We start from the raw sequence: 21,854 nt of genomic DNA on the forward strand, positions 1-21,854 counted from the left end.
CCAGAGCCGCCCCCCTCCTCGCTGTACACATATTTGATGGAAAAACATGCTGAGCTCCCCGGTGAAGCTGAACCTGATTGTGTCATCTGTTCTGTAACAAAATAAATCACCCGCAAGGTCATGCGTGGCATCCTTACAAACCAGAAGGATCATCCATCTCCACGTGCTGTGTGTAAAATACTACATATAGATTTACTGCAGTCACTATAAATACCCCTGAAGTTTAAATTTAAGCACGTTAAACGACTGACCCGGTGCAAATCAGGCCTCCTTAAACAGGTTTGGCAGCCTGCTTTGGAAAAGACAACATATGTCAACATGAGGAAGTGGAAAGCATCCTACATGCTTGCCATCTGTGCAAGAGGCTGCTTTGCTGTAGTCCATCAAACATAGACTCGCACACATGCATGTGAGCAGTTCCGCTCGCAGACTCCTGCATAATTAATGCCATCAAAGTTCCAGCTCTCGACACACCCGTCCGGAAAATTCTACATCTGTCCTCCTAAAGCGGCGACAAGAAGTCTTCCTGGAACGCCTGTGAAGCTTCTGTAGCTGACCTCTGACCTTTCTGCAGAGACAGCAGACCATGAGCAGAGGACTTTTTGTCTCCTGTGCACCAATAAAAAGCCTTGCTATCCATTGCCGGGTTCATGCAGACTCTTCATATATACTGGCCCTGGGCAGTCTGTTCAGTGTTGTGCTGTCAGTTCAAATCTCCCTATGACCCACTGCACCAATTTTCTGCTCTGCAACTATGACATTGTCAGCTTTTCAGGGCCCTTGACTTGCATATGTGATAGTAGCTTTTTGTTTATGTGTGTTATTTTTTTAATCAACACCCAAAGTCTGTAATATACCGACTACACACTACACAGACTCACCACAATGAAGTGTAAGATTATTTCAGTCGAAAACATGATACAACTTAAGGAAGGAAATCACTGCCACCCAAATTGAAATCAGCTGACTCTTCAAGACACATCACAACATTTTTTTTGGGTGTAATCACCTGGCTTACTTTCCCCTGACAGCTCGAGCACAAAGAATGCAACACACCTGTCAGTGCAAGGGGGAGGACTCAAGAGAAGGACTAGGTGTGTTGTCACTTGTTTCGGCACAGGCCTCACACACTCAGCGAGAATCTCTGGAGGAAAGACGGAGCCTGAGGAGAGTCTATTTAACACAAACCAGCAGTGGATTTCCAGAGGATGGGAAGGAAAAATTGGTGAGAAGAGGAAAAGGAAAGCAGACAGGCAACCATGACGTGGAGGAGCCCGCTGGCCCTGGTGAGGGATGCCCTGCGAGGTCAAAGGGCACGGGAGAACGAACTCCGCAGCTTAGAGTCTAATCTACCTTATGAAGGATTAGAGAAGGGAAAGCAACCTAACCGCTACTTCACATCAAATGCCATCAAGACCACAAAATACAGCCTCCTCTTCTTCATCCCCATGAATCTTTATGAGCAGTTTCACCGTCTGGCCAACCTCTACTTTGTGGGGCTTGTTATTCTGAACTTTATCCCTCAAGTGAATGCTTTCCAGCCAGAAATAGCCCTTATCCCAATTTGTGTCATCTTGTCTCTGACCGCTATGAAGGACGCCTGGGAGGACTTCAGGAGGTACCAGTCTGACAGGAAGCTTAACAACATGCCGTGCTTCATCTACAGCAGGTAACTGACTAGATGACAGTCATGTCCCAAATATAGAAACAGCTGTGCCTTGCTGTTTATGCACGATGTGCCCTGAACGATCCACATCTGTGCTTGTGATTCCTCTCTTCCCTGCTGTTTGATTGCGTAGATCTGTACAATTGTGTTCTACCTCCTCTGCGCTGCAGCACCCCCGTGGGAATTTTCGACTTAGAAATAGAACATGTGTGGGTGATTATTCCTCCTTTGAAGAGCCTCATAACAATATCTCTCACCGTCACATTGTGCACATTTGATGAAATCCTCGTTCGGGCATTGCGTCAGCAAAGACAGTAATGTTAGATGTTATCTGCTTTTTATAATTACTGGTGAAAAATGAATAATTCACAAAGGAGGATAAACACTGTCATTTCCATCCCTCCTGCTGCTGTGATTTTGGAGTACAGTGGGACATGGTGGAAGCGGGGAGGTGGGTATGACGTGAGACTGGAGACACCGCCTCCAATGATGAAGCCTCAACTTCTGGTAGGGTTTATAATTAACCCGCCGCCCGCTGCTGGTTTCCCCGAAGAGACAGCAGAGGTGTTAGGAAGCCTCAGCTGGGGGAAAAGCCCACAGTGTGTGTGTTTGTATGTGTGTGTGTGTGTGTGTGTGGTGACAGGGTCCAGGTGGCCTGAAGGGTGGTCTCCAGACACAACATTTCAAACACTTCAGAGAACACGCCGGTCCATCTGGACAGTAGTTGCCTCTGCCTCACACACAGAGCAGTTGTGCGCTGCTGTGCAGGTTCCTGCGGGTCTCTCACGGCTCACTGGGAGGAGATGCTAAAGCTTCATTTTGGGCTCATAAACCTTAGAACAAAATCAGTTGGTTGTGATTTCTTTGAAGTATACAAATACTTCCTAAAGAAGCTTAGGGACGGATTTTTAGGCCTCCACACACATCTTTACCTGAAAAGGCCCACGTGGAGGTGCAGCCTGATGACAGAGATCAGACTTTAATCAATCGCGCCATCTCTTAGGCACGTAGTATTTTCCCCATTATCTCAACAGAATATTGTTTTCAAAGAAGTGTGAAGTGTCTGAGCAGAACGTGTCTTATCTTCTGGGTCATTCTACCCATCTTGTCTCAAACACTTGTCAGTCCACCTGCGTGAAAACGCGCCAAGCATGAAGCATGCCGGCTGTTTGTCACTGCGTTTGAATGCCACGTCACGCTCTCCTCTTGTTGTCTCACTGCATAGCATTACAACCAGCCACCACACCTCACAGGCTGTTCCCATGTCTGCTGTTTAATTCAGCTAAACAAATCTGGCTGATATTGTATCATCACTGCTTTCAAGTGTCACCTGATCGCCAAAGAAACAGGCAAACTAATAAAGGAGCATCATTTTCTCAAAAAAACCCCCAAAAAACTGTGGCTCAGAGCAGTTGAATTTAATAATTGTGAGAGTCTTGAGGTTAAAATTTTCTTTTTCGGAATAAGTGGCTGTCTCCATTAAACAGCTCACCAACTCAACAGCTCACTTCTAAAGCTCACCAAGTAACATGTTCATTTTTCAAGTATTATTTCAACAGTTTTTTGTGGCACATAATGACTACTGCGTAATTGTAGGCGCAAGCGTTTAATCTTTGAATAAAGTCAGGTTTTAGGGAAACAGGTTTCCCCTGTTTCCAGTCTTTTGTGCTAAGCTAACTGCCTCTTAGCAGTGGCTCCTAATTTAACATTAACAGCTCATCAGCTGTGTGTCTTCTTATATAAGTCTTAGTAAGAAACCATATCTCGTAAAATGTTTCAGAATGACGGATTAAATAAATCAGAGGAATGATGTCAAGGGTTAGAGCGCACGCTTAACACCTCCCACACCTGGAATTCAACCGCCTGACGTATAAAAAACAAAAACTAATGTAACAACTGTAAAGCCTTCCGGACATGAAAAGGACTGTGCGTGCGTCTTGTGAGATTAATAAGCACAAGAAACTAAAAATATATTAGTCTGCGGTCCTGGCTTTGTTTGGAGTGAGGCGTGGTGTTCAGCAGCAGCTAACCGATCAGGTCCTACATGCAGAGCAGCATACCTGCATCTCTCACCCTCATGGTTAAACCTCACTACCTGGGAACTGCCTCATCTGTTAATGTGGAACGTGCTGTGCTTTATTGACAAACACCATCTCTACAATTTTCCTTTTCTGAAACACATATCACACCTCTGCATTCCCTCCATACTGGAAAGTAAAAAACATACTTTCCAGTAGGTTCAGTAGAATGGTTCGTATTTGTAGTATTTTTTAGTATTTTTAAGTATACAGTAAATGTAACAACTAGAGGTCACAAAGGAAAGAAGAAACTAATTAAACTTTAAGTATTTTTAAGTAATGACTACTGTAGGGGTAATTCAAAGGAAAGGACAAGGGACAATTTCATAGAGTATCATAATCGTCTATTCTGATAATACATTTAAACATTATTTTGAGGTACCACCTGTAGTACACTTCAGTTAATGTGTAAAAATTGCCTCTACAGGGAGGCGCTCTGGCATGTTCTCTCATTCAGAAGTGACACACCTGAAGACACACGCCTAAGGCCTTTAAAGGTTTGTGAAGTCATGTCCCAACCTAAAGGACAAAAATAAGCTAAATGGAACGAAGCAACCAGAACACCATCAAGTTGCTAGAAGACATGGTTAAAATAGACTCTCAACTGATGTTTAATAAGGAAATTTATTTTTACTGTGAAGTTAAAATAGTAAAAGAACAAATAAATTAATAATATAAAAACTGTTCTATTGAACTAATACTGAAACCAAACTGTTTACTTTGTCCTTTAGGCCGGACCTTGACTCTTTCAGGTCTAAAGCGTTTTAGTGTTGTCACTTTCGAATGAGAGGACACTCCAGAGCACTGCATTTGCATAGATTTTGGACTGTATTTCATTTTCACCACCACCATTGCCATTTATACTACAACAAAGTAATTAATTAGTAATTAAATGATTATTGTTGTGCAGAAAAACTGAGATGTACAATTGAAATTGCACTTTTTTTTATATTATAATGATTTAAATGTGTGTAAAAGTCTTTACACTTACTGAAAGGGGGCAAGTTCAGCCTACTTAAGATTAAACTGGACCACATGAGGCCAACATTGTAAAATGAGTTTGGCTTCCCTTTTTTGTGTAATAGCCTGCAACCCTAATAATACTGTGCAGCTTACAAAGTGTTATAATTTATTTCTTCTTTCTTTTGAGACCTCCAGTTGTTCTGTTGTATCTATTGGTAAGTATTTTAGCTGCTTAGTCTGGGCAATCATAAATTGCAGACAGCATCAGAAAGTGTTATCATTTGCATGCATTTATAAAAAAGATGGCTATGCTAATAATGCTATGTTTAATGAACGTGACAAAAACATCAGCTTAAATTAGTATAAAAGTGTTTGGGTTTTTTTTAAAAACCCCAAAAAACAAAAAAACAAAAACAAAAACAAACTTCACAGATAAAAATTTAATGATCGCTGGCATCTCTTCAGGAAAGAGAAGCAGTTTGTGGAGAGATGCTGGAAAGATGTGCGAGTGGGAGATTTTGTGAAGGTGGTTTGCAATGAGATCATCCCTGCAGACCTCCTCCTGCTTTACACATCAGACCCCAACGGTGTGTGTCACATAGAGACAGCCAACCTGGATGGAGAGACCAACCTGAAGCAGAGGACACCTGTGTCTGGAGTCTGCAACACGGTGAGAGTTAAATCTGCCTCCCGGTTTTTGTTTTCTCCTTCCTTCTTTTTCTGCGTGACTGAAATTGAATACACTCTGAAAACAGTCGTGTCATGTCCGGATGTCACTTAAAGTGCAAATCATTACAACGTGTCAAAGTAAGTGAAGACATACCTGCTGGATTACATAGCTTTAACGCATGTATTTGGAGAGGGATTGCCATTCCCGGGTGCAGGAGACATCTTGAAGTACAGGTTAAGCTGCATTTAAAAAGTTTCCATTGTAATGATTTTCCCGTGTCTCTTCTCTCTTTCCTTTTCCCAGCATCCAAAATTTGAGCCTGAAAGCTTCAAAGGGATCGTGGTGTGTGAAAAGCCCAACAACAACCTGAATCATTTCAAGGGTTACGTGTGGGTATCAAAAACACAGACAACATGAACCCCTCCCTGCTCCCCAGTTTCTATTAGCCTTTCAAAGCAGCCAAGCAAAACTAATTCCAACCCCCTTGCTGGACTTCCTGATTCAACCATAGGCATTATTGGGGCTGTAATAGACTAGAATCGATTTTCTCAGGCACCACAGCTCTTACAGGTGGTCTGCCTATGCTGGCCAGCTATAGACATAAAGCAGGAGAATTGCTAATGGGGAATATATAAGCAGTAATGAATATCTAACGAGATCTGACAGTAAAAAGGAGGCTTCTGACTTTCTCCTGCTGCAGAGAGAAACCCGATAAGCAGAAGGTGGGAGCTGGAATTGAAAGTCTGCTGCTGCGAGGCTGCACAGTGAGAAACACGGACCATGCTGTTGGCTTTGTGGTATATGCAGGTATATTGTCCATTTTCTCAGCTGGTTCACTGTTTTAACCTTGAGCTTTTAATGTTTGTTCCCACCACGATTCTTGAAATACTGAGATCACAAGAAGACGCTTTTCACAAACTACAAGCGTAACTCAAAATTACTATTTAAAAATGTCACATTTTCTTTACATTTATTCATTATGTTTCCCTTTATTATTCTTTACTGTCAGAAAAGTAATTATTGTGCAGTTTAATGAACCACAAAGCCAGCTGCTCTGTCAGACTTACATAATCATAATCATAATCACAGACTGTATAAAAAAGACAGAAGTAGCCATCATCCCTTCACCCACTGGTCAGTCTAACATATAACCTCTAACAGCTTGGGTTTTTGGAGCCAGAAGTGACCACATTTAGACCAGAGGGTGGAGTGCTAGTTTCTTAGCTAATGCTAAAAATTATGAGGTTTATTAGAAAAAGCACAAAAAGAAAAAAAAAACAGGAAAAAACAAGGCATAGGAATTAGAAACCTGGACGTCTTAAGGGGTGTGCAAACAGGTGAAGTGGGTGGGTCCTGACTGAAGCAACCACCAACTATCGCCAAGATACAACAGAATGACAAATACATTAGAGAGTTACCCTGGCAACCAGAGACTGATAGCCAGCCACAAAGTGATGGCGAAAGTGATCACTTCCTGTGGAGAAATCTAGTGTCCACTCTGAGTCCCTCTTAAATTACCGTGCTCCTCACACTATCTGTAAGAGAGAGCCCTGTTGCCACTTGTATCAGCAACATTATTCTTTCTGTCGCTGCTTGTAGCCTCATGACCACAGATGGAGATGGAAACATAGATGTACTGGTACATCAGTCTTCATCGTAACAAACTGGTGTACCATCCCTCAAGGAACTGCAAGTATCAGCACTTCCACCATGGCTTCAGTTTTTAGCCCTGTATGCTAATGTTAGCATGCTAAAAAAAAAAAAGCTAACATGATGACGTTTGCCACCATGTTGTTTTAGTGTTTATTTAGCATGTTAGCATTTATGAATTTGGAGTCTTGGACTGAAGAGAATGAACAGATGAAAATGATGTTCATTTTGCATAAAACGTCTAGTGTGCTGACAGGATCCATCAAGTCCATCAAGTATTAAAAAACCTGAGATATTATATGGGAAAGGTAAAAAAAAATATGCCTGCCTTAAAAAAATAAATGTGTTTAACCAAAAATGTAAAGTGCAAAATAAATTTAATCCCAAAATAAATAAATTTCCATTTACACACATACACACACACACACACACACACACACACATATATAATTACAGTATTTTATTACAATATTTAAGATTTTTTGCTTTTTTTTAGTGAGCACAAGCTAATGTGACAGTGGCACAATGACAGTAAAGTCTCTTATGTATTATGCATGTCTTAACGTGTGATACCGATTTTCACTCACCATGTGGGGTGTGGAATCAACACCTTCTCCTCCTACCTTTAAGGCCATGAAACCAAGTCCATGCTCAACAACAGCGGGCCAAGATACAAGCGCAGCAAACTCGAGCGGAGGCTGAACATAGACGTCTTCTTCTGCGTCATTCTCCTCTTCACTATGTGTCTTATCGGAGCACTAGGTCAGTAATGAACAGAGATGGGCAGTAACGCGTTACAAGTAACGCGTTACTGTAATCTGATTACTTTTTTCAAGTAACGAGTAATGTAAGGGATTACTATTGCAAAAACGGTAATTAGATTACCGTTACTTTCACGTAGGAACGCTGCGTTACTGCGTTACTAAAACCGTGATTTTTTGCGAGAATGTCTCATGACAGTGACATAAGCGAGTGCGACGTTCGTGACAACAGCTGTGTGCAGATCATAATATATCAAGTGCGAGAGAGTATGAGCATGCAGCGTTCAAAGCGTGGAAGTACTGACCTTATTTTGAGTTTGATTCCATAAAAAGTGACAAAAACATTAGTGTCCATTGTGCGTGGGAAGAAAACTTCTTTTTACAGCGAAAAAAACCCCTAAACTTCCAAGCAAGCACCGAGTGCTTCACGACTGTAATGGGAAATTCACAGAGAAACTCGCGGATTCTTCCACTGACCGCTGCGGCACACCTGCACCAGGGTAAACCTCCGCCTAACCCAGTCCTGCTTTACAGGTGAAAATAGAGCAACAGGACCGCTAGTCTTTGATTTTATTTATTTTCTGCTGTGTTTTACTTTCATCTATTTGAAAGAGTGAGTGTAAACACAAAAACATATTTTATTTTATGTGCTGGAATGTGCAGAAAATAGGTTTAATTGTTAAACAAATTTCTTCCAGTCAGAGAATGTTGCATATAATTAAGTTTTTGCTTGATGCATAATGTTAAAAGATTTAAAGTTTAAAGTTTTAAAAAGAGACTTTTCCATTTGATTACATTTTGTATGATGGATTATGCAGAAAAAGTAGAATTGGGCTGAAAGATCTATCGCTTTATCACCTATTCAGGTTGTAAATCGTGTTTTTAAAAAGTAACTAAGTAACTAAGTAATTGATTACTTTTGAAAATAAGTAATCAGTAAAGTAACGGGATTACTTTTTTGGGGAAGTAATCAGTAATTAGTAACTGATTACTTTTTTCAAGTAACTTGACCAACACTGGTAATGAATTACATCTCTTAACTGTAAAATCGCTACACAAAATGATTCATGTTTGATGGCTTTACATTTATGAGGGGACATTAACTTCCAATAAAAAAAAAATGGGCACAAGCCCAAGCTCATATCAAGACAGAAGACAGAGGAAGGTATGCTGCTAAAAATAGCTTTCCTCCGTGCACTGCAGTCAGTGATTAATCCTGCTGTCCTCCTGTATGCAGGTCACTACTTATGGCTTAATGCTATGCCTGTTGTGCCCCCTTACCTGGTACCCCCCACCAGCGGTCAGCTGGACAGCCCTAGTCTTGCTAGTTTCTACATGTTCTTCACCATGATCATCCTGCTGCAGGTACTGCTCTCTCTGACAGTTTGGAGGGTGTTGTTATTCATTTTGAAGTCATTAAACTAATCTTCTCTCCTCTTGTCTCATTTACTGTCCTCCTGTTTACTCTCTGGGTTACCTTTCACCTTTTTTCCTATTTACCCCTCTCCTCTCAAGATCCTGATTCCCATCTCTCTCTACGTATCCATCGAGTTGGTCAAGATTAGCCAGATTTTCTTCATCACTAATGATATTGATCTGTACGACGAGGAGACTGACAGCCGCATACAGTGTAAGGCTCTGAACATCACAGAGGACCTGGGACAGATTGAATACATCTTCTCAGACAAAACGGGCACCCTGACTGAGAACAAGATGGTGTTTCGGAGATGCTCCATCATGGGAACCGAGTACCCACACAAAGAGAACGGTAAACATCTTCAATGAGTTATTTTAACCCAAAGCTGATGCATTTTAGCCAACGTCATGATTATGACCTGTTTTGTAACATTGTTACAAACTGTGTTTTGATATGCAGATTTCTCCAAATGAAAATGTGATTAAACCAGACAGAAAACTAGGTTAAAAAAAAATCTGAAGGTTATCACTAGTTTAACAGAAACATTAAGAGAGCTCTCTTAATTATTAATAATCTTGTTACCTTGCTGAATGCTCTGGTTTTTTGACTTACTGAAAGAGTCCTTCCACTCAGCTGTCTAATCTCGGATTTTAAACAGTCCCGCAGCACTGTTAGTGTATTAATGCATGTGTCAACATGTTTTTTGGGGTGATTTGCAGCCATCCGCCTGGCTGTCCTGGATGAGCCCGAGGCAGAAGAGGAGGTCCTCTTCAACCAGCATCCACAACCTCTACCGACTGGTTGGTCCTTGGATAGTGAAGAAGCCAACGCTGAAGACACACATGGCCATGGCAGCCGACGCAGAAGCAAAGTCACAGGAAATGCCCAGAGCGATGTGGCGTTCAGCAGCCCACTGGTACGATGATGTTTATTTTTCTTTTTTCTCTCTGTCTGGATACCTGCTTATGCAGGTGAGAGAAAACAGTTTTCCTGCTTTCCTCCAAATCTGCTGTTCAGCTATTGCGCAATTCACAACTTCAGTTTTAAACGAGGAAGTCCACCCTCAGCCTTATTTCACATCTGAATCCTTATTTCAACCTAATTTCAAACTCTTACTTTTTTACCCAAATGTGACCCAACCTTCTGTCAGAAGGTCCCAGTCCCTGCTGCAGATGGCCGAGCTGCTAGGTGTCAGTGATGAGCACATCCATTTTGGCTCAAAGCTGCCCCTGTGTCTGTGACAGGACATATGGTCATGCTGAGCATCATTTGGCACAGGCCGGTGATGTCACATAAACTGTAAATGTGCACTATAGATTAGTCATCGTCGTCTTGATTTACAGTACAGTAACTCTGCGCCTATTTTTATCTGCGGGGCAGAGAGCGGAGGCCTGGGCATACAGGCGGAGACAGAAAAAGTCTTATGTTTATGCCAGCAAGGTAGCACACAGCCCATCTTACCACTCCTCATGCTGCGTCTCAAACAGAGCTGAATGCTCGTATGAATGAACACTTCCTTCCTTCCTTCTGTCCTTCTCTCCTCGCAGCTCTTCCTTAAACATGGACCAAACAAAAACACAATGAAAACAGAGAAACGTTATCCGGTCTCCTCAAGTCAAAGCTGGAAAAGCATAACGTAAGCAATAAATCTACTAATAAAAGTGTTTCATTAACAAAATCATTAACTTGCTCTCCGACAGGAAACTGAGGTGGTCCCAGACGGGAAGCTGTTTCAGAAGATTAGCAGGACATCAGGCAGCAGCCTCAGCCACAGCCAGAAGACAGATGCTTACCTGGATTTTTTTCTGGCCCTCGCCATTTGCAACACAGTGGTGGTTTCCATGGCAACAAGTCAGAGAAGGAGGGTGAGTGCTCAGTTTGCTGCGACAGTGGATGGGAAGTAGAGATGGAGGGCACATCCGGTGGAGAAATGATAGATGAAAGATGTGCCCTCTTTAAACTTCCATTGTCAAACTTCAAATAGAACAAAAAAAGAAAAAAAAACAGTCTTCACTAAACTGACATGTAGCAAGTGGAGATTTGCAAACAGAGCAAGCTTCATTAAGTTGAACATTTGCTGCTCTGGACTGTGCAGTTCTGAAGTCTGGCAGATGGATGATGGATGTAATCTGTGTGTTTTCCTCCCTGAGTTCACATACAAGGGTTAATGCACAAAAAGAAACTGAGTGGAAAAACTGAGTGGAAAAAGAATTGTTACTGGGACGTTTTGGTGTGTTACCATATGTGTAATGTGAGAAGAGGTCTTCCTAAAGCTATTTAATACATTTCTTGATTCTTTTTTTTTTTTCTCAGGTGAGTGTGTCTCCACAAGCCAAGCACACAAATACTCCACTGGAAACTTTGTCCAGACTGATGAGAAATGCTGGCAGCATCTTTAAATTCTGCAAGCGCAAGCCCAAGAGAAACCGTACCTTCACAGAGGACTCAGAGGAGCATTTTCAGCCCTCTGGACAAACAGAGGGGGTCCGCACCACCGGGCTCCAGCCGTGTTCGCTTCATCCTCCATCCCTGAGCGACGAGCCTGCGCTGACCTCAGATAATCTGAGATATGAGGCGGAGAGTCCAGATGAGGCTGCCTTGGTCTATGCTGCCAAAGCATATGGCTTCACTCTGCTGTCTCGCACCCCTGACAGTGTTTCAGTGAAACTACCGTCTGGGGAAGTGCTGGATTTTGAGGTGCTGGACACCTTGACCTTTGACTCCAATAGGAAGAGAATGTCTGTGTTGGTGCGACACCCAATCACCAAAGAGTATGTGCTGTACACTAAAGGCGCAGATTTTGCCATCATGGAGTTACTTGGTACACCCTATGCAGGTATGTTGAGATTAGAGTACATTAAGTGCTTATAGTATGCATCTATATTAACTGGTCAGTGCATTTCTAATTAATTTGTAATATTTCCAGAGCACTTCAGTGGCAATAAGAAAAATATAGCAACTGTTACTCAGCGTCACCTCGACTGCTACGCTAAAGAGGGGCTCCGCACACTGTGCATCGCAAAGAAGGTGCAAAATCATACGTTATCCTATTTACCAGCATGATTTGCTTATTTAAGTGAAGCTTTGTTTCATTTTTTTCTCCATGTGTTTCAGGTTGTGAGTGAAGCAGTGTATAAACGCTGGTCAGTGGACAGAAAGAAAGCTATGGCTGCTATAGAAGACAGAGAGAGGCTCGTTATGGACACTGCTGTGCAGCTAGAGACAAATCTCACCCTGCTAGGTGACACATCCACCAATCGTGCATTGGTTGCTGTATACTGTATATCTTTGTGTAATATTTGTGTGCGAATGGTGCCTTTATTTGAAATATGTCCATCTGCAGGAGCTACAGGCATTGAAGACCGTCTGCAGGAGAACGTTCCAGACACCATCCAGGCACTGCGCGAGGCAGGGATCAAGGTGTGGGTGCTGACAGGTGACAAGCCAGAGACAGCTGTCAACATTGGATATGCTTGTGGGCTCCTTGAAGACGAAGACCTGGTAATAAATATGGGCTGCAAAGACAAGGTGAGGAGGCCTCACACTCAAGGTTTGCTGAATGAGGTGTTTTTCATTATGGCATGTGTTGAAAATGGAGCTTTAATTAATTTTTCAGGAAATCAAAGTAATGTACTTAGGTTGTGCAACCTACAACACTCATGTGCATGGTAAATATGTAGATAGTACAGATTCTGCAAACATGGGAAAGTTCCCAGGACGAGGCACAAATCCCCTTTGGGTTGCGTCAGAAACGGCATCTGACTTGGAAAAAAAAATCTACCACCTGCTGTGATGAGTCCTTGCATCAAGGCAGCAGTCAAAAGTAGTTTTATCCTAGGGGGCCAGGGTACTAGGTGTACAAGCCAGTGTACTCCTAGTACCTGTCCCAAGCCTGGATAAATGTGGAGGGTAGTGTCAGAAAAGGCATCCACATTTTTGCCAAATCTAACATGAAGATAGAAAAAAAACTTAGATGAAGATGCTAAACTAAGCTAACTGACTAACAGTGGCATCTTCTTATTTACTGTGCAGATTGTGGTGTCAAATCATGGAATCTAACTATTAATAAAAAATAAGAATTTTAAATAAAAGGCTAAAAATTTTGTTAATGTGCATCTTTTGGTGATTTAAATAAGCACATAATCTGATCACTTAGAGGTGTTGATTTAGTCAGCCCATATGGAAAAGATAAAGTTTGTATCTGTCTTGTGTGAAACTTGTATGAAAAGCATACAAGAGTGAAAACAGATATAAGATTCTTTGAAAAATTATATAAATGAAACTTGTATGTTTTGGATACTTACTAAAACAATATATGAAAGCAATGAGAAAGTGGCCACTTTCATGAGTAAATCATATAAGCCTTATATGATTCACTATATGAAGTAGGCCACATCTTATGCAAGTCTTTTATAAGTTTTTACTATTTCTTTTCCATATGGGAGAATAAGCAATCTTGCTTCTAGAGAGCCTACCAAAAAGTTGGTTGAATTTTATACAAGAATTCCTACACCAATCAAATCAGAAATTTACCTTCATTTTCAGTGTTCCTGATCCATAACAGAAGAGATGTTCCCAGTTTTCAAGGCAAAAAGCGCCACTGTTGGAGTGTGAAAACTACCACTAATTAAATAAAACAGAAATTAAAGGGACAGAGAGTGTCAGATTATACAGGAGACTCAGAAAAAAACCTTAGAAACATTCCCGGGTGCCTAGTTTTCTGTCTGGAGATTTGCAGGTGTATGTAACAGAGCAGCGATGACCCTCTGTATGAAAGATATCAAACTGCTCTTGCAGTTTGATATTGTTTCATACAAAAAATATTGAAGTTAAATGGCACAGCTGACCAAAGAGCACTAAGTAGAAGCACATTAAACTGTTTGCATGGTTACATTTGATTGGATCACCTATGTCTGAAGAGGAAAACATTAGACAGAGTATAGTGTGCATATTGATTTCATTAAAATGAAATTTTTTTTACAAAATTCTTGTAAAAGATGTGGAATTAGTTTAAATCCTGAACCCTTTTAGTTGAAGTTCATAATTATTCAATAAACACACAGATTCACACCATTAGTAAATAATAAATACTCTAACAGGGTTCAAAGGAAATAGGACCATTTCCTCGATTATTTTAATTCATCAAAAACTAAAAACATTGTGAAGACCGGAAGCATTAGTAGCTAACAGATCTCAAAAAGTCTATTAAACATTGGCCTTTTAAAGCAGATTAGGGAAACGTGTAATTTATATTTCACAGAATCACATACAGCTTGTTTCAGGGGACAACACTGATTTTCTTTAATGGTCATTCAGGGAAAGTTGTGCGTTTTCCCAGCAGTAACTTCAGTAGGTTTCTCCTCCTGTGAGCTTGTATCCTTCCAATTTAAATGACTGAACCTTTGTGACCACTTTTACATTTTAACTAAAGGTCAAACCCCCGCATTTCCATCAGAGAAAGATAAGGTGTCAGGTGTGGCCCTGCTTCTCTTAGGTCATTAAAGAACTGGTACCGCCGAAATGAAGCCTTCATAACAACCTGACCATGTCTAATCATCGCCAGCCTCAAATAGACTGAAATTGGCTGTCGGCCCTGAGGGATACATGTGGGACTTTCTGAAACAAACGGGCTGCTGCGCTTCCCTCAGATGGACTAGTCACTGATGATGAATGGAGTGAGATAGCCTCAACACAATAACTAATGCTTTCATATCTAATTACCAGTCTAATGTTCAACCCTCAGAGGAAATAATTCTCTCATAATCCAGAGTGGAGACATATTAGAAACGAACCATTTTTTTCTACCATCGTAACTCAGTGATCACCTGAGAGATACACTCCCACAACCACTGTCCTACCAAAGCCTAATGAAATTTAAAATAATAAAAATAGAAAAAAAAACTTTTTCTTCCATCATTTTCCTTTTTGTTGGAGTTATTTACACACAACAATGATGAGTCTGATGGGACCAGAGCGTGAATTAGCAGTAGAGTAATCGTATTGCTAAAATATCAAAAAAATGGGCGTGTTTATTTTGTCTGGAAATCTGTCCAGAACCCAAGCATATTTAGTTTTCCATTATTAACAAAAGAGGAAAGTAGGAACTCTTTACAACAATTTTATTTTTCCACAATTTTTAGCTCACGTTTGACAAACTTCAAAGCAAAAATCATCTAAACGATCATCTGCTGTTTTTCAGATCACGTGTACGAACATCCTGGACTGCACTCTGGAAGAAGTGAGGAGGTACAACGCTGATCCTCGTAATGTGGATACCACCCTAAACATGTCTCTGGTCATTGACGGTCTTACCCTGGACAAGGCTTTGTCGCCAGACCTGCTGGATCGCTTTGTGGCCCTGGTGAAGCACTGCCGCTCCGTGCTCTGCTGCAGAGTCACGCCGTTACAGAAGAGCCGAGTGGTGAAAGTGATCCGGGAGAAACTCAAGGTCATGACACTCGCCGTTGGTAAGAAAATCAATGAAATGCTTACATGTACAGTATAGTAAAAAGTTGATTTAATGTGTTCTTGACTTCTTCCTATCATACATAAAATACAGTAAAAATAATATGAAAGTGACCAAAAACATTTTCTTTGTATAATTTCTGAACCAAACACTAGAGCTTGAGATGCAAGATAAACTGAAACTTCCTTTTAAAATGAATCCATGCTGAGGTCAAACACAGGTACACTTTGGGTCAAATATTTCAAGAGGTAAAACTAAAAGGCAAAAAGAAAGAAGTCATAGCCTATAGGAGAGGCTCACATAGACACTGGAAAGCTTTTGGAAACCTCAACAAATCAGTGAGACAGTCTGACTGGAAACAATGGGAATCGTGGCTGTATTTTTACTGGGTTAGCTGATGGTAATGACAATAATGTAGCAAAGTGAAAAAGTGCTCATATTGACGACGGTAAAATTATCCCCTGTATTTGGAGCCCACTTCAGATGTTTGTTTAGTTGTTGTGCTTTAGTTCACTTCACAGAGAGCCGCTCCTACAAAAAAAACTTATACATGCTCAGCAAAGACTTTTCACAGGACTGTGAAGTTTAAATACACCCATGATTCAGTAGCTTGTAGAACCACCTTTAGCAACAATAACTATAAGAAATTGTTTTCGTTATTACTTTATCAGTCTCTCAAATCATTGTAGAGGAATCTTTGGCTCACTCTACAGTTTTCAGTTCACTGAGGTCTGCAGGCATTTGTTTATGTGCACAGTTCTCTTAAAGCATTTCAGTCAGGTTGAGGTGTGGACTTTGACTTGACCAATGCACCATCGTGATTCTTGTCTTTTTTTAATCTTTCTGTTGTAGATTTGCTTCTCTGTTTGGGATGATTGCATGAGTTAGTTTCAGCTAAGCTTTAACTGTCAGAGGAGTTCTTGGTTGACTCAAGATGCCCAGCTTCTGTAGCTGCAAAACAAATCCAAATGATGACCCCTCCATCACCATGCACTTTTGTGAGGTGCTTGTGATGATATGCCGTGTTTAGTTTTTCCCAGACGTGGTGCTATGCATTACTGCCAGATCCACTTTGATCTCACCTGTCCAACAGACATTCTACCACAAGTCTTGTGGTTGGTTCAGATGTAACTTTGCTGCCATGTTGTTTTTAGAGAGAAGAGGCTTCCTCCTGGGAACCCTGCAAAACAAGACATACTTGTCCAGTCTTTTTCTAATTGTAATACATTATTGCATCATATTGCACCAGACCAGCAAACTTATAGCAACTGATCAATTTGATTAGCAGCACCTGGCTGCTGCTTCCTAAGTCCTAAGGAAGCTGTAAGGGTGTGCTTACCATTAAAGCTTTTATTTTCATGCAAATGCATGGTTATCAGAGAGCTTTTTAGAGAACAAACACAGAGCTAAATGAGATAAATTAGTAATCATATTGACACGTTTCCTAATAGCTTTCCCATACCAGCTTAAAACGTGATAATAAGTAAGTGTCATGTTCAGTAACGACTTAAATCCATGTAGTAAAGACAATAAGACTGAATACAGTGCATAAAGTTTGTGAAGCGAGTGAATCTTAAAACATTTTAAGGTTCTGTATGAACCACTAAATCAGCATCTGTGCTCTGTGTTTTTAGGTGATGGTGCAAATGACGTCAATATGATCCAAGCAGCTGACATTGGCATTGGGATATCTGGACAGGAGGGGATGCAGGTTGGAATCGATTTCTTTACTTCCATGTATGTGCTTTCTTCTCCTGCCTCACAGCATCAAACGTATCAAATTTCCTCTTTGTCATCTACAGGCTGTCATGGCCAGTGATTTTGCCATATCTCGCTTCAAACACCTGAAAAAACTTCTCTTGGTCCACGGACACTGGTGCTACACTCGACTGGCCAACATGATCATTTATTTCTTCTATAAGAATGTGGTGAGTGTTCTGCATCCCGATGCTCTGCTGTCTAAATTAACATCCTGTAATGATTCATCCTTTAACCGTCTGTGTTTAATATGTTTCTCAGGCCTACGTAAACCTGCTGTTCTGGTATCAGTTCTTCTGTGGATTCTCTGCCACTGCCATGATCGACTACTGGCTGATGATTTTCTTCAACCTTTTCTTCACCTCTCTGCCACCCATAATGTTTGGAATCATGGACAAAGATATCTCAGCGGAGATGCTGCTGGGTGTGCCCGAGCTGTACAAGACTGGACAGGGTGAAGGGGTTAGTGACACTCCCAAAAAGTCATGCAAGCGTTCGGTCTTGAATAAAAATGTTTGATTAGTTTGATTAGTTTCTGTCTTCATGAATTCCAACTTTTGTGTTGTTTGTTCAGGATTACAGGTTTACAACTTTCTGGGTTTCCATCCTCGATGCCTTCTATCAGAGTCTGGTCTGCTTCTTTGTTCCATATCTTGTAAGTGCAAATTTTAAACAGTCTAATCTTTGATTGAAATCATCATTTCAGTTATTTACTGGTTAACTACTCTATGTGATAACTGCTTTCTGCTTTAAATTTGACAGTGTACTTACTTTACTTACTTTTATCTCAGGTCTACCAGGATTCAGACATTGATATGTTCACTTTTGGAACACCTTTGAACACATCTGCTTTATTTATCATCCTGTTGCATCTGTCAATAGAGATTAAATCCTGGGTGAGTTCTGAACTGACATAATCATGATAAACCTCAGCAGAAATGTCTTTAATTCACTTCTTTTTATTAGTGCATATTTGAATTCTAACATTTTTAGAACCTCTAAACTGGTTTTAAATGAAGGGAAGACACACATAAGTTAGAAAATCCAATAGAGTTAACTGAGGAGGTTTTTCTATGTTTCCAGGAGAAAAATGTTCTTGAAATCTGGATGATGTATAACAGCCCCTCTGTAAAAACCCTCTGAATATAGGCAGAAATAAAGTAAGATTAAGGAATAAGGAGCTACATCCTTTTTTCAGTATTAATTTTTAATTCACGGCTTTTACTCCAAATATTCAAAATACAAATATTCGTATCTCTTTTTTAGAAAGACTAAATTTTTTGCATTTACTAACAAACCACTAAACCTATTCCTAACTTTTTATGCATATGCATACTTTCCAAAATGTTAAGTCAGGTATTTATATGCAAGTTCAATAGAAGTAATACATTAAAAAAAAGAGAAAAAAAAAGCATGGAAACAAAGTAATGCAAAAAAACTGATGAAGAGGGATGCATGAAAAAAATATGTTTTTGCCATAAATATTTCTCTTGCAGCAGAAAATTAACGGGTATTTGTTGCTAACTGGATTGTTTCCACCACGTGTAATTGCTGTTTTTTGTCATTTGTGCTGCAGACGGTGGTTCACTGGATAATCATGCTGGGCAGTGTGGCATTGTACTTCATCGTGACACTCGCCTACAGCGCCGTCTGTGTAACTTGCAACCCTCCCTCCAACCCATACTGGATCCTCCAGAGCCAGATGGAGGACCCCATGTTCTACCTTATCTGCATCCTCTCCACTGTGGTGGCTCTCCTGCCCAGGTACCGTGTCTGTCACTCTTTAAACCCAGTGGGGCTAAAGAGTGCGGGTGTTTTAATGGTCGCTTTTGCTTTTTTTGAGTTTTGGGGTGTATTTTTGAGCACTTTCTAGCCTTGGTAAGTCTTTTCAGTGTCGATCGTTAACAATCACATAGTCTAATTTTGAAATATGAGCAGCAAAAGGTGGTTTTTCCTCTGTATTTCCTTCATTTCTACTTTAGGGAGTCACCAGATGTGAAAGGATGTACATACACTTACAAATCTATTATTATGGAAAAGCAACAATTAGCCGCACAGGTGTTAATCAACACTAAGGATATTAAACTCTAATGTTCTCAATTTTTTTGTCATATGAGAACCAGATGAAAATAAAAATGCTCTGAAACCAATAATAATTTTTAATAAATGTATTTTGCATTCAGCACAGTCAACGGTACGGTGACTCAAAATGGAATAAAGAGAAAAAGAAGCAAATATTCTCTATTTTCAGTTAAAGAATGACTCATTCAATGCTGAATTCATGTTCAAAATATAACTCACTTAAGCGATTTTCAAAAAACCCATTTGAGCAGTTTTCCAATTATGTTTATGTCTATTTCCTAATACACGTCTATTTGTGTTGGATTTTCTAGCCCAGTGGTTCTCAACGGCAAATCTGAATCATCCTGAGGTTTTTAAAGGGAACAGACAATGCTACTTTTCTCTCATGTTACCCTTTTCTTAGCCACTTAAAATCTTTAAAAAAAATTATAGAACATCTCTGCACAAAAGGCCATAGATAACCTTAGATGAGCAGCAACAGAAAAACCAACAAAAACAGAAATCACTATTTTAGTCTATATTTGCACACATATTTAAAGCTAGCCGGTCTCATATTTTAATTACTTCTATTGATCTAGAGCACGCTTTGACTTGTGTACATCATTAACTGCTATGAAATTATGAGGCTCTTACGGTGTGTAAAGCCTACCTGCAGCATTGTAGTTAAATATTGTTAAACGTGAAGGTCAGGAAGGACTGCACCACTGCTTGGTCTTCTTCTTCTTGGTTGCTGATGCGTCTGAAAGTGCTGATATTTAGAGAGAACGCTCTGATTTACATCAAAGGGCTGCATATTTTTCACTGGCCTACTTTCTCACCACCACACTCTCTCCCTCAGGTACACTTTTCACGTGCTGCGGAACTCTATCGCCCTCTCCCCGTTCATACAAGCTAAGCATCTGGACCGTAAGGACCCCTCCATCAGAGAAGAGTGGATGAAGGAGTTGAGGAGCTACAGGGGCGGCGGGCAGGTCAAACGCTCTAGGCTCTCTACCCCCCCCTCTCCCACCCTGGAGACCCCTGTGGACTTCATTCCCGAGTCTCTTGCGGTTGCTGATATCATGGGGGATGATTTCACACTGAATGTCATAAGTAAAAACTATCAAAAGTCTGCAGGCTCACAGGGAACATGAAGGGAAAAGGAATTCTAAGATGATTATTTATTCAGAAGATTGTATATACAGTGCATAAGTCTCCTGTATACATTAATGTTTCATTTTTGAAATGCAATCAGGGAGATACTGCTGCTCTCTAACTGGAGTTTATTTTGCAATAAACTACGTGACAAAAGCACGTGGGCCGTCTGTTCCTTCCTCTCCTCCTAACAAAGTAACACATAAGCTTGTTAGTTTCCTGATGGGGTTTCAGCGCATAGTGGTAACCCAATTAGTCATACCACCCACCCCTCCAAAAAGTGGCACTTTTCCAGGACAAAATGCTTAGCTGGTTTAATGTGGTCCTCTCACCTAGATATCCTAAACAGCCACATTTACAGATCTTCTATTTAATTTACTGCCATTATTAATATTATTAGTAGCATTTATAAGCTAGCCTGGGAGTAATTTTTGTGTGTTATATGCATGTCTGTGAAAATTACCATGGAAATGCATGGAAATCAAATTTTATTTTCCACACCAACACCCAGTGTGTGTGTGTGTGTTTGTGTGTCAAGCTTTATGTAAATCCAGCTGGAGCATCTACATCAAACAAGCCAAAAAAGATAAATTTAGAAGAATCAGAAGCGAAGACTTCTGAGCTACAAAGTCTGTTGCTTTTTTTTATGGAAATCGAGTGTGCACAAGCGAATCCACTTGTAAAAAAAATGGCTGAGGTATCATTGGTATACCTCATTATACAGTAGCAGCTCTGCTTATATAACGTCCCGCTTCCCCCCGGTTAGATCTTTGCTGCCCTCTAGAGCTGAAAACGAAGTGCTGCAGAAAGGTCAAATGGGACAAAGTCAGCTTGGATCAGGCTTCAGTGTTTAGGAGATCATGCAACATTAAAGTTATGTAAACATGTTTTTTTTTATTAGTATTTAAATACAGCCTGTGTAGAATAAAAAGCAGTTTCAATGAAGCTGACATCAATGCTGCACATACACGAAAACCACTAACAATAAGTGATATAAATTTATACAGCGATTCTTCTTTCTTCTTCTTCTTGAGATCATCTGACCTCATCTCACCCGGTCTTTACACCAACCCAGCTACAACTACATCCATGCAAAGTAAACAAATACAAAACAGATCTTTACAGCTGTATGTGGGACAGCGTGGCATTGCACATCGTGGGCCTGTAATGTTTCATTTGTACCTTTTGCACAAAACTATCATCATAATC

The 21,854-nt window shown here is 40.5% G+C and overlaps 1 protein-coding gene across 1 annotated transcript; it reads left to right on the forward strand.

Moving 5' to 3' along the window:
- The first annotated feature begins 1,130 nt into the window (after nt 1-1,130).
- Nucleotides 1,131-20,804, forward strand: atp10b (ATPase phospholipid transporting 10B). Its single transcript, XM_031751173.2, has 21 exons — nt 1,131-1,669; nt 5,173-5,377; nt 5,681-5,766; nt 6,078-6,184; nt 7,658-7,789; nt 9,026-9,153; nt 9,304-9,556; nt 9,925-10,121; nt 10,906-11,070; nt 11,519-12,041; nt 12,132-12,232; nt 12,320-12,446; nt 12,549-12,733; nt 15,405-15,672; nt 17,306-17,382; nt 17,474-17,599; nt 17,691-17,891; nt 18,004-18,084; nt 18,221-18,325; nt 19,006-19,193; nt 20,350-20,804. Exons 1-21 carry the CDS (start codon nt 1,260-1,262, stop codon nt 20,642-20,644), a joined length of 3,960 nt encoding a protein of 1,319 aa, XP_031607033.1. The 5' UTR covers nt 1,131-1,259; the 3' UTR covers nt 20,645-20,804.
- The last annotated feature ends 1,050 nt before the right edge of the window (nt 20,805-21,854 follow it).

Source organism: Oreochromis aureus, linkage group 2 (assembly GCF_013358895.1).
Source record: "Oreochromis aureus strain Israel breed Guangdong linkage group 2, ZZ_aureus, whole genome shotgun sequence".
NCBI classification, from domain to species: domain Eukaryota; kingdom Metazoa; phylum Chordata; class Actinopteri; order Cichliformes; family Cichlidae; genus Oreochromis; species Oreochromis aureus.